Consider the following 13,452-nt stretch of genomic DNA (forward strand, 5'->3'; position numbering starts at 1 on the left):
ATGCTAAGAGGCTTGAAATCAGATCCTACCCTCTCAGATATAGGATCAGCATTAAGAACATCTAGCCTAGAAGAGATCTACAACAATCAAGCTTGACCAAATCAAACAAACCTCAAACACAACCCAACCTAACCCATCCTCAAGATCCTAAGCAACTACTCACAAGCATACATGATGAACAATAAAGTCATAAACCCAGAAAATACTGAAACTTGCATCATTAGAAAGATAAATCAAAGATCTACAATCTTGAAGAAAGAACCAAACTCAAATTCTCAATATTAAGAAAGTTATGAAACCAACAATATTGAAGAATTTAGTCTTTTCTCCTTTAAAAGAAGTACAAGATCTAAGAAAATAAAAGTGCAAAAGGAATAATCCCAAAAAGGTAAAGACTAGGTTTTTGACTCTCTAAAAAGCTGGACTCTCTAAAAAGCTGCAGGTACAAGCCCTTATATAGAAAAAGTAGTGGAAGCCCTAAAAACGCTAAAAGACAAAATAGCCAGGCGGCTCGACCAACTCGACCTGGTGCTCGGTCGAGTTGGCTCCTCTTGTGCTCCTCCCACTCGGTCGAGTCCCTCTCAGCACACGGTCAAGTGTCTGGTCGAGTGGGCAGTCGAGTTGGACTTCGGACCTTGGTTCTTCAACCTTAGCTCTCTTGCTTTCTCCTCATGATTGCTTCACTTCTCCTCAGCATTGCCTCCATGCTCCTTAAGCTCCAAAATCACCTGTTTATGCATGAAAAGATGCAAATGCAATGCAACTAAACTCTAATGCAAGAACAGTCCTAAAGCTATGCAATAATAGTCAAAATGTATAGCAAAAGATGCAAAAGATGTGAATATATTAAGGGAAAACAGGGTAAAATATATGAACTTCAGCCGTGAGGCTTATTTGGTTACCATATCTATGTCGGAGTCAGTGGGGAAGTCTACAGTTAGCGATATTCCGGTTGTAGAGGAGATTGAGGATGTGTTCCTGTCGTTGCAGGGGTTACCACCATCTCGGTCTGACCCTTTTACGATTGAACTGGAACCAAGGACGATACCGTTATCCAAGGCTCCTTACAGAATGGCTCCAGCAGAGATGGCAGAGCTGAAGAAGCAGCTAGAGGATTTGTTGAGTAAGGGATTCATCCGTCCTAGTGTATCACCGTGGGGAGCACCGGTGTTGTTTATCAAGAAGAAGGATGGGAGTTTCCGGTTGTGTATTGATTACAAGGGTTTGAACCGGGTCACTGTGAAGAACAAGTACCCTCCTCCCAGGATTGATGAGTTGTTGGATCAGTTGAGGGGTGCTACTTGGTTCTCCAAGGTAGACCTGGCATCGGGTTATCATCAGATACCGATAGATGAGGCATATGTGAGGAAGACTGCTTTAAGGACGAGGTATGGGCATTATGAGTTTATGGTGATGCCTTTCGGGTTGACTAACGCACCAGCAGCGTTTATGAGGTTGATGAACAGCGTTTTTCAGGAGTTTCTGGATGTGTGTCATCATTTTCATCGACGATATCCTGGTTTCTGTAACGTCCGCGAACCAATTGTTGGTTTTCTGGGATGGGTGTCGATCGACACCATGGTGGTGTCAGTCGACACCAATATTCTCTGGTTCGACCAGTTCGATTTAATTATCGATTTGGACCGGTTTGGTTTAGGGAAAACTATTGAACCGAGATATTAAAGGGAGAAAACGACCTAGATCGTGTTTTGTTTTGTCTCACGCCATTTTTGAGAGAAACAAAAGAGAGAAAAGTTTGTTCTTAAGTTTTTGTGAGTTTTGTGAGATTTCAAGGCTTTGTGGGTGAGATCTTGCTGTGGGAGTGAGGATTTAAGGTTAGGAACGTGTGGGAAGCTTTCTGGGAGGGTGGTTTCTTTCTTTGTTGGTTAGAATCTTCCTGCAGAGAGGTGAGTGCATGACCATGGCTAATCTAAGCCTTTGATTTCATTGTTCTTGCTTGTTTGTTGTTGTTGTGTGTGTGTTTTTTGCTGGGATTGGTTGCTCCAGGTTCTTATGGACGTATTTGGCTTGGGTTATGAGTATTGGGCGATTTGGAGGAGATTAGGAGCGAGATTCGACTCTCGGCTTCGAGCGGATTGCGATTGCAGAGGGAGTGTCGATCGACACCACTTGGTGTCGGTCGACACCAGCAAATTGGGCATCCATCGACACTGTGGGGTAGTGTCGGTCGACACTTGGCTGGTGTCGGTCGACACCTCCCTTCCAGCGAGACGATGTTTGATTTCCTGGTTTGTATGTCTTGTTTGTTGATTGTTTGGAACATTGATATCATTTTTGTTTGTGTGTATAGCCTAGTAGATGGGAGGATTGCCTTACTGAGTGTTTATCAAATACTCATGCATCTCAATATGTGTTTGTGGTGCAGGTAAAGACAAAGTGTGATCGTGGAATCAAGGCGATGAAGAGGATGATGTTCTAGGGACTCGATTGAATGTTATCTGGCATTGCTAGGTTGCTAGAGTTGAGTCATTAGAAACATTTCTAGGTTGTTGGTTTCATGTTTCCTGATGATTGATTATTGGATTATTGTTATGGTTTAAGATTGGTTATTTAATTATTGGATATTGGTATTTGTTATTCCGCTATTGGTTGTGATTGTGGTTAGGTGGCTAGTGGGTATGAGACCACTAGTTGTAGATTATTATTTATTATTTATTATTTATTTTAAAAAAAAACGGGTCGGGTCGTTTCAGTTTCATATTTGTAGTTTCCAATTAATATAGTAGGATTATGTGATGATAATAATTCTTATAATTAACAAAATATTTATTTTGTTTAGGTGTGTGACCATATATTGGTATATAATTCAACTTTTGTTTAAAAAAGTACTAGGTGATAGTCGAATTAATCGAGCATTAGTTTAAAGATTTATTAAACTAATAAATATATATATATATATATATGTCATATTAATTATATGTATAGTTTGACTCCTATTAATGAAAAAACAATATAAAATTCATAACTATAATATTTTTTCATAATTGTAGTAAATATATGAAAACATATTTTAAAACCAAGTTTATGATTTTTACTAAAATTCTGAGCATTATTGTTAAACATCACAAATTTTTAATCTAAATGTTTAATAACTGACGAAAAAAACTATTGTATATTTGTAAAGTAAAAATCCTTTATACTATAAATCACAAGTCACTCGACCAGTTAAATCTTGCCACATCAGAATTTAGGTTTTTTAAATTAAAACAAAAAAACATTTATCACACAACTGAAGAAAAAAACACATAGCAGAAGAAAGAAGGGAGAATTGCACATAGACCCACTTTTTCCAAACTCCCTTGCATCCACACCCACTTCTTGAGTGTGGTGTACTTTTGGGAGTGTTTTGGCTGAGTTTGCATAAAACCAAGACAAGTTTGCCCTTGTCCTTGATTTGAGTTGAAACACAACAATTTACTGCTGTAGTATCTGTTTGCTCTAAGAAAAAAAGGAATTTTGTCTGTTTTTTTTTCCTTATTCGATGGTTCCCCCTTTCTTTCTCTCTCTTTTCTTTCTTTCTTTTATCTTTATTATCATTTATTTAGTTATTATTAATAAATTTTGTATATTTTTTTACACAAAAGACTATGATTACATTTTTTCTACATTATAAGATGCATTTTGCTATATTTTAGATGAATAAATTGTATGCTATCCAATTTTAGCTGAACATTTAGTTGACGATAAATGGATGGTAAACTGTGGATACTTACTTATGCTTTAAAGTGTAGGGTTTAAGATTTATCTTACAATTCATGGATACTAGTAGCACATCACCATGTGATGATTTAGGGTTTAGGGTTTAGGGTTCATGTGGTAGGATTTTGGGTTTTAGGTTTTGGATTTTTGGAAAAATTCATGGTTAAGGTTTTAGTGTTTAGGATTTTATAATTTAAGACTTATGTTTTAAGACTTATTTGGATTATGTGTCAATGTTTTGGGTTTAGGGGTTAGGGTTTAGAGCTTAGATTTAGGGTTTAGGATATAACGACAACATCAAATCCATATATCTATGGTCATGTGGACATCAGTAGAATACTACACCTAAATCTTTAAGCCAAACAAACTAAATACTGACACAAAATGTGAAATCCTAACCATGTATATTAAAAGTGAACATTAATGCACTAACTCCATATGGATTTGAAGGTACTATACACATGTGTAACTTGTATACACAAATTATAATAGTATCCACATGATCATGGTCATATGGATTCGATGTGTTGTTGTACCCAAACCATAAAAGTAGACCTAGACACATCATGTGAAATTTTTAGTTGAACATTTGTTCACTAATAAGTGGATGACCAATTATAGTAAATTGTGTTTAATGTAATTGTATTGCAATATACAGTTAGAAGAAAATTGTGTTTAATGTACATATATAGCAATATACATCTTAAAATGTAGAAAAAAAATATAATTATAATATATTGTATAAAAATGAACAGATAATTTTTTGATAATAACTAACTAAAGTGTTACAACAAAGAAAATAATAAAAAGGAGAGATATAAACCAAAAAATAAAGTAGAGGGAAAAAAAATGAATATATATATAGATATATATATATATATATCTTGTAAGAAGGAAAAGAGAAGAGAGAGTGGAACTTGGTTTCTATGGGTGATGATGATGGATGATATGATATGATGATGAATATAGAGATGGATGCAAGGTGTTTCAATTACCCTTATGTAGTTATAGCATAAAGGATGTCAAACCATAATGAGTGTGATGCAAGCATTCAGGATATGAATACTCATCTAAGTTAACCCAAATATGAAGGATGTTTGTCACTAACAACCTAATGATGATTATGAAATGCAGAATGTAAACCTACTAAAACAGGATACTAAATGCAAAGTAAACAGAATGATCAAAGCAATAATGAAATGAAGCAGGAACAGGAATTATAGTAAGCAACATAAGCAATGACACATGATTAAACAGAAACTAAATGAAATGCAACAGGACAATGCAACTAGAATGAAACAGAGAATGAAACAGGAAGATGCAGAACATAAAACAGGAACTCTGGAAGGAGCTCGAGCAAGCACTCGATCGAGTGGATGGTCGAGTTGATGAGCGAATGCCAGAAACAGAGCAAGCAACAATCAATTAACAATACTTAAAAAGGAAATCAATAAACAAAGAAAGGTCTTAAGGATGGATTCATGGGATGGACTCAAGCTATGGCTATCTAAATTGGTCAACAAACCTCAATCAACAATGAGCTATCTTTCGATTATGATCTTCTAATACATGTTAATCCATTCTCATGACAATAACAATCAAGCTAAGATATTCCCAGTCTAGCTCTCACTAGCAAAGATCATATAAAAGCAGGCATTAAACAACAGATCATTAAAGTCAAAAATCAACAAAACATCTAATCTCTTAGCATGCTTAATGATAATCTCTAGATCTAGCCTTATCTAACAACTTAGACATTGGTGTGATGCTAAGAAGCTTAAGATCTAACCTTACCCTCTCAGATATAAGATTAGCATAGAGCATATCTAGCCTAGAAGAGATTTATAACAAACAAGCTTGACCAATCTAAACAACCACAACCATCATCCAGCCTAACCCATCCTTAAGATCCTAAACCACTACTCACAATCACAAAACATGATGAACAAAGTCATAAACTTAGAAATCAATGAAACTTGCATGTTTAGAAAGATGAGATGAAGATCTACAATATTGAAGAAGAAATCAAACTCAAATTCTTAATACTTTGAAAGCTATGGAACCAACAAGTATCAAAGATTTCTTAAAAATAAACAAAAGTGGCTTAAGATCTAAGCAATAAAAAGCAAAAAAGAATAATTTCCCAAAAGGGTAAATACTAGGTCTAGGATTGTACTCTAAAAAGTCTCTCTTTTTGTGGCTGCAGAGTACAAGGCCTTTTATAGGAAAAGGAAGAGAAGCCCTAAAAATGCTAAAAGACAAAATAAGTGGGCGGCTCGGTCAACTCGACCAGGTGCTCGGTCGAGTGCTGGTCGAGTGGTTTTTTCTTTTGCTTCTCCCATCCGGTCGAGTCCTTCTCCGCACACGGCCGAGTGCTTGGTCGAGTGGGTGGTCGAGTGGACTTCCGGACCTTGAGTCTTCAGCTCCAAATCCCTTGTTTCCTTCTCTTGACAGCTCCAATCTGCTTCAGCATCACTTCCATGCTCCTTAGGATCCAAAATCACCTGTTTATGCAAGAAACTATGCAAATGCAATGCAAATCTACTATAATGCATAAACAGTTCTAAAACTATGCAATAATGGACAAATGAGATAGAAAATCATGCAAAAGATGTGAATATATTAAGGGAAAACAGGGCAAAATATATAAACATCAGAGAGAAAAAGTTGAGATGTGTTTGGTTTGGTGAGGGAGTAATATGTAATTTGGAAGGAAAAAAGTATAGTAGTAGTCACCGGCGGAGGGAGAGAAGGATCATGTGTGTCATATGACACCTATGAATTTTTTTTTTTTTTCATATTAGCTTTTGTTAAAATAAGTAATTTACCCTTGTTGAAGAAACATATTGTTTTATTGACACCCCTCTCAAATTTTATTGACACCCATGACTCAATTTTCCGGCTCCACCACTGGTAATAGTAGAAAGTGGGTATGAGTATTATTAGAGTTTGAAAAAGTGGATGTGGGTGCAATATTCCAAAGAAAGAAAGCAAAAAAAAAATAAAAAACAAAAACAAAACTGCTGATTTTTCTCCCACTCCCCACGTTTAAGTTGATTTTACAACCGATTCCACTACTATTTAAATCATAATTCAGTTTCTTTTATCAGTAATCCTTTCTTTTCCATCGTTTTGTTATTTTGATCATCTAAACTACATCTCTTCTGTAATCCTCTCCTCTCTATTCGTATTTTTTCCTGGTTTCTCATCTAAACTGCAGTTACAATTCTCAAGCAGGTAAATGTTTAAACATTTGTTCATATTCATAGATTTTCTCTTGAAGTTATATTAATTATGATTTTTATATATTCAGTTGGAAGATCCTAATTGTTGATGAGGAGGGGAATTGAGATACAAAAACAAAATTAGATAACATAGCTCATATACTGGTACTATCTTCACCTTTACGATTTTTTTATTCATATAAATATTATAACAAAATTCATTGCACCTACTACAGAGTTACTAATTTGATGATTGTTATTTTTCCACATTTATCTAACTATCATTTTTAAGATGTTTCCGGTTAAGGGGAATGCCAGTGGGCCAAGTAAAGATCAACAGCAAGTGTGTTTATGGTTATCTTTTATCATTTTTTTTTTCTAATGTTAATACAACTCTGTCATGTTTAAATTTCCACGATCAAATTGAATTTCCTACTTTTAAATGCTTAATGTTTATATATTTGCTAACGTTTCGCATATACAAAGTATTGAGCATGTATTGTGAACATGAAACGAAGGTTTATTACTTTTGGACTGGGTAATTTTGTCCAAAACCAAATACGTGCCCAAAACTCTATTAGGTTACATTTTGGACTGTGTAGTTTTGAGACCCATCTCATAATTGAAATAATATTTTCTTACAAATTAATAATTATTCATATATATATTATTTAATCACAAATAATAATACCGTGCATAGACACGGGACAAATACTAGTAACCGGATAAAGGAGAGAATAATTGAATAAAACGAAATTTTAAAAAAAAATATATTATTAAATAAAACAAATAGGAAGAGTCTAGCGATTATACATAAAAATAATTAAAGCTATCATAAATGTTTTGAAGAGGAACTTAAACTTATCATTTTTCTAATAGAAAACGGAAAGAGAATAACTTTTGAATGTTGCAGATTTTTTAATTCATTTAGATTTATTATTTATTAGTATTATTACAAATCTTCAGAATTGTTACAAATGAGATTTTATCACAGATAATTCTTTTTGACCATAGTAAATTTTTACTATATACATGTTTCTTCTCCATGCTCCTTCTCCATCTTTCGTTTTTAATTAATTGTATGTAGAATTCTGACTATAATTTGTACATCACTAAAAAATATCTGTAAATATCCTCCATTAATCTATATAATTAACAAATCACGTTATTTGGAGTTCCGATCCTAACCTTCCTAGTGTACGAGCATTAATCAACTTTTGATCCGTGGTCAAGGGAGCTTCCATATTACTAGAAAATAAAAACTTAAAAAGACTTTTCTTTAATGTTCGATTTTAGTATTTAAATATGCATAAAAGTAGCATTTTCCTTTTCTTTTTATAAAAAAAAATTGGCATATTTTGATTCTAATTATTAGGTCGTACCCAAAAACAATAAAAAAAAAAAAAGATTCTAATTATTAGGCTGTTGACTACGTTGAATGTATGACAACAAGGTAGCTGATATGTCGGGACGGCTGCGATTCCTTCTTTATTAGTTCTTTCTTTCTCGAGTGGAGGAAAAAAAAACAGACGACAGAGAGAAAGCGAGAGAGAGATGGAGAATCATACGAAAGACTCGACCATGAATGTTTCATCTCTTAACTGTATCGATCTATCCGACGATGATCTTCATAACTCAGTTGTTTCCCTCAAACAGGTTTTGTCTCCAATCTCAATTTTTTTTCGATTTTGCATGTTTTGATCATTAAATTAGAATCATAAAAAAATATATATATATATTGATTCCATGATATTATGGGTAATTTTGGGTTTAGGCATGTTTGGATTGTGGATTTTTCTATGTGATCAACCATGGGATAAACGAAGAGTTCATGGACGATGTTTTCGAGCAGAGCAAGAAGTTTTTTGCTCTTCCTTTAGAGGAGAAGATGAAAGTGTTGAGAAACGAAAAGCATCGAGGCTATACACCTGTTCTTGATGAGCTTTTAGATCCTGAGAATCAAGTCAATGGTATTATTGGTGGTCACCTCTCTTTGCTTACTTTCAAATTATGATTGATTGATTTGATTGATGTTGAATTCGTTTTTTTTTTTTGGGGGGGGGGGGGGGGGGGTACGGTGTTTAGGGGATCATAAAGAAGGTTATTACATTGGAATTGAAGTTCCTAAAGATGATCCTCACTGGGATAAACCATTCTATGGCCCTAACCCTTGGCCTGATGCTGGTAATTAGTGTTTTCTTTCTTTCTTTCTTTCTTTCTTCTCTGTTGATTTTGTTCATGGCACTTTCTTTGTATAAACTTTGATGTTTTTTTTGGTAGATGTTTTACCCGGTTGGCGAGAAACAATGGAGAAATATCATCAAGAAGCATTGTAAGTCCTCATCTTTGGTTTTGCCCTTTTAGTTGAAACATTTCATCTGTTTTGTTGACAAATCTGAAGAAAGATAACTCTATAGGAACGAATCATGTTACTGCAAGTTTCGTCTTTTATATTTACGAAAAAATAATGCTTTTCGGTAATGGTCAGGAGGATTTCTAAGGCTATTGCAAGATTATTGGCGTTAGCCCTGGACTTGGATGTGGATTACTTCGATAGGACGGAAATGCTTGGAAAGCCTATTGCAACTATGCGTTTGTTGCGCTATCAGGGTATTGTATTTTTCTTATGAAGAGATCACAGAGCATTACTGTTTCTTAAGCTTTTGTATAATCAACCGTTGGCTTCTTCTGTTATCTTTAGGGGTTTCTGATCCCTCAAATGGAATATATGCATGTGGAGCACATTCTGACTTCGGGATGATGACTCTGTTAGCCACAGATAGTGTAACGGGACTCCAGGTATTAAGCAACACAGATTTGTTATTCATATACCTTTTTGAGATAGTCAGGTTAGTTAGTTATGTAATTTGCTAAAACTTGATGGCAGATATGCAAAGATAAGAAGGCGACGCCTCAGAAGTGGGAATATGTACCGCCAATTAAAGGGTATAACGAAAAACCTTTCTAGTGGTTCATTGGTTCCTACATACTGACTAGCTTAAGAAATTTTTGTTTATTACATGTGTTCAACTCTGAGCATCTGATCAAAACTCAGTGTCAATATGGTGGATTTATTTGATTTATCTGTCCCCAGGGCATTTATTGTGAATCTTGGCGATATGCTGGAACGGTGGAGCAATGGATTTTTCAAGTAATACTTCTAGCTTTACAAGGGATTGTGATTTGGAAGTAAATTATTCTAGCTGACATTTTTCTCTTGTGACCTTACAGATCCACATTACATCGGGTTCTTGGGAACGGTCAGGAACGATATTCAGTAAGGCTCTTACTACACTCATCTGTTTCTGATCTTTACAATCTTGCAGGGTTCTTAGAGAGGGTTTTTGCTTTTTAGCCATATGCTTAATGCTTGTTTGGTCTTAATATTCTCAACAGTTTAGTTTTGTGTTTGACATGTTCAGAGTTCAGAACCGAGTCTAGCAAATTAACATATATAACATCAATGTTGCATCTAATGTTTTCTCAACGCAGATTCCATTCTTCGTGGAACCGAATCATGACTGTCTAGTGGAGTGTCTCCCAACATGCAAGTCAGAAAGCAACCTCCCCAAGTAAGACTTCAGCTAGTTCTATACCAAGACCTTTTGAGTTGTAAGAACTGTTGTTAAAAATTGTTAATGATGTTGATGCATGTATAGATATCCACCGATCAAATGTTCGACGTACCTCACCCAGCGTTACAAAGAAACACATGCGGAGCTAAGCATCTACCACCAATAAACATGAATGCTCTATTCAATCAACAGTAGGAGGGAGTCTTTAAAAAAAAAAAAAAAAGTAAATTAGTGTTCGTTGTTACACTCTTGGATGTATGCTCAAAGCAAAGTCCTCGAAAAGATCGTAATGTAAGTGAAGTTTACGGCAAACACCTTCCATTTATTGGCAGGGATACACATGCTTATGTCTTGTTTCAATCTTTGTATCTTATACACAGTCTTTTTAACATTTAAAATCAATACTAGCCACACTTGTTGACTCATGGGTTTACGAGATGTTGTAAATGAGACCAAAGAATGTAAACTAACAAGTTTGGTCGCCGCTCATGTGATAACACCTTCATCTCGTTGGTGTGGGCGATCATTAACCCAAATTGCGTTATAGGGTTCACTAGAAGTGATACAGAAAATCCATATACGACTTTCTCCTTTGCATTTTTGTAATAACCCTTTGCCAATTGAGAAATGTTTGATTTTCATAGTTTTGCTGGAAAAGGTAGAGCAGTCTCCTTATTCAGGTAAAGAAAAGACACAAAGGCCATTGCAAACAAAACAAAACAAAAATATACTGGTAGCAGAGAAGATAAACAAAGTACTGCTTCTCTCTAGATTAAGAGCTAGCTTAAAGATACAACAATTTCACTAATTCGAACCGAGCACTTCGAGAAGTTATCAAACTCGGTGTAGTCACTGTCAGAGATCATTGTCTTGGACCATGACTTCCTTGCTGTTCTGATTCTCATTGCTTCATCCTGTAAACACCACATATGATAACAAGAGGGAAATAACTTTAATCATATGAATAGGAAGATGCAAAAACCAGCAAATTTGAGTTGCTTTAAGCAAAACATACCTCAGAGATGGATTTCCTCTTCTTCTCTTGCGTCTCCTTCTTTGCTTTCACTCTCTGAGCTTCAGCCAACAAAGACATCCTCTTTGTGGTCTTAGCATATGGATTAAGCTTAACCATCACATTCAAATTCTTCAAAGGATTCTTCATAATCACTCGTGTCTTCACTTCCTTCTTCACTGGCTTCACCACACTCTCTGAACCTCATCAGAGATTATAATCCTAGCAAGATCAGCATTAAACATTTTCGTCTGTGGCTAAACATATCCTTTCTTCTTCTCAAAGAAACCGTAAATAGACTCAACCTTCTCAAACGCAGACCTACCAAGATGACCACCAGTAGCTAAACCCAACAAATTCAACCTCGTCACATTACAAAATGTCAACTCCAGGAATCTTCCTTAATGCCTTTAACCAAAAACGATCCTTCAGTATCATAAACTATCAAGTATCAATGGACCTTTCCCAGAATATGTAACGACGATTCCTCATTTGGCCTTCTCCGCGTCAGCGAAAGCACCTATCCGCTTCAAAAGCTTAACCACTTGGGAAGTTCCCTCCATGGATTCAATAAAATAAAATCACTAACTACAAGTGGCAACTCTGGAACACTCTCGATCTTGTGACCACGACCCATAACTAAAGACGAAACCGCGGTAGCAGCGACTGCGGAAACAATGGCGTGCGTCTTCATATTGACATTAACACGACGATGCAACCGTCGCAAGATTTTAGTCAGAGAAAACATTCGGCCACTACGAGTCTACGACAACACATGTTTCCGTAAGCTGAAACACGAGGGATATGCGAAATGGCATGACCTAAGGTTGACGGCTGTGGTTTGAGATTTGAGCGTGGACGTAGTTTACAACGTCTGGACCGGAGCCATCATTACGGCTGGTAATGGAATTTTAGTGATGGCGAATGGCGATGCTTCCGTAGGCGTAGAGTTACTGGAAGGAGATTAAATTAAAGGACGTGAGGCGGCTATGGCAGCGAGTCTTTTCACATTGGCATTTGTACCGTGCTTCCGTCGCCATACTTTAGTCGGAGCAATATTTGGAGGCCATTTTCAGATGTGAGACGAAGACTAGTGGTGTCTTTTAGGGTTTTCTTTTATTAAGAAAAATCCCACTAGACTACTTTTAAAGCCTTATATAAATGTGTTTACTGATTAGGTTTCCTTAAAAAAAATACTTGATTTTATAAGATTTTTGAACTTAAATAAAGAAAGTTATAAAGCAAGATTGTACTCAAAAGAGAGAGGTCTGGATGGTAAACTGTGAAAAAAAGTACAAAGTAAGGTATTCGATATTCCAAAGAAAAGGAATAGAGAATTTCCAGGTAAATATGGGAGATACAAAAGTGTTAACTAAAAGATCATTTGACAAGTCTCCCTCTCGAAAACACACACATGCGTAAAAGCTTGACTGACAAAATATATAGTAGTACTATAAACTTTACATTGTGAACATCTAAAAGTAGTTTCACTTGTTGACAAGTTTGCTATCTAATTTTACATTACGTAATGCATCTGAATGATTTAGAAGGGATATATTTCTTTTTCTTCGACAAGTGTTCTAATGGAACTACTTGTCCATATTAAAAAAAAAAAAATCAGTGCCCGACCCCTTCAATATTAATTTGTTGTTTAAAATTTCAAATAAATTTACCAAAACATGTGCAATTAAATTGGTATGAAATGGTTTATAAACAACGATCTTGACAATTTAGAGTATGCAGCTCTAAAAGAATTAAGACATTGGCATCTCGAACCCTGGCCTGATAGGACATAGTTATCTACAAAATATGAATGTATGTAGAGTTTTGCGTTTCTATATATGTTTTATAACGGGGGATTAAAAAATAAATAAATTAGTAGACGCTTTACTAAATCAAATTGGAGAAGAGTTTATCAATA

At 35.4% G+C, this 13,452-nt stretch overlaps 1 protein-coding gene and 1 pseudogene across 1 annotated transcript; one reads left to right on the top strand and one right to left on the bottom strand.

Moving 5' to 3' along the window:
• The first annotated feature begins 8,368 nt into the window (after positions 1-8,368).
• On the top strand, positions 8,369-10,944 carry LOC104777448 (kihadalactone A synthase LFS). Its single transcript, XM_087485795.1, has 11 exons — positions 8,369-8,600; positions 8,719-8,914; positions 9,030-9,128; positions 9,225-9,276; positions 9,433-9,554; positions 9,646-9,743; positions 9,832-9,890; positions 10,039-10,095; positions 10,176-10,221; positions 10,437-10,516; positions 10,604-10,944. The coding sequence occupies exons 1-11, from the start codon at positions 8,499-8,501 to the stop codon at positions 10,683-10,685; spliced, it is 993 nt and encodes a 330-aa protein (XP_087341921.1). The 5' UTR covers positions 8,369-8,498; the 3' UTR covers positions 10,686-10,944.
• A 354-nt stretch (positions 10,945-11,298) lies between these two features.
• On the bottom strand, positions 11,299-12,323 carry LOC104742028 (large ribosomal subunit protein uL4z pseudogene; annotated as a pseudogene).
• Between the last annotated feature and the right edge of the window lie 1,129 nt (positions 12,324-13,452).

The sequence above is a fragment of the Camelina sativa genome, chromosome 14 (genome assembly GCF_030686135.1).
Source record: "Camelina sativa cultivar CO46 ecotype springtype chromosome 14, ASM3068613v1".
Classification (NCBI taxonomy): Eukaryota; Viridiplantae; Streptophyta; class Magnoliopsida; order Brassicales; family Brassicaceae; genus Camelina; species Camelina sativa.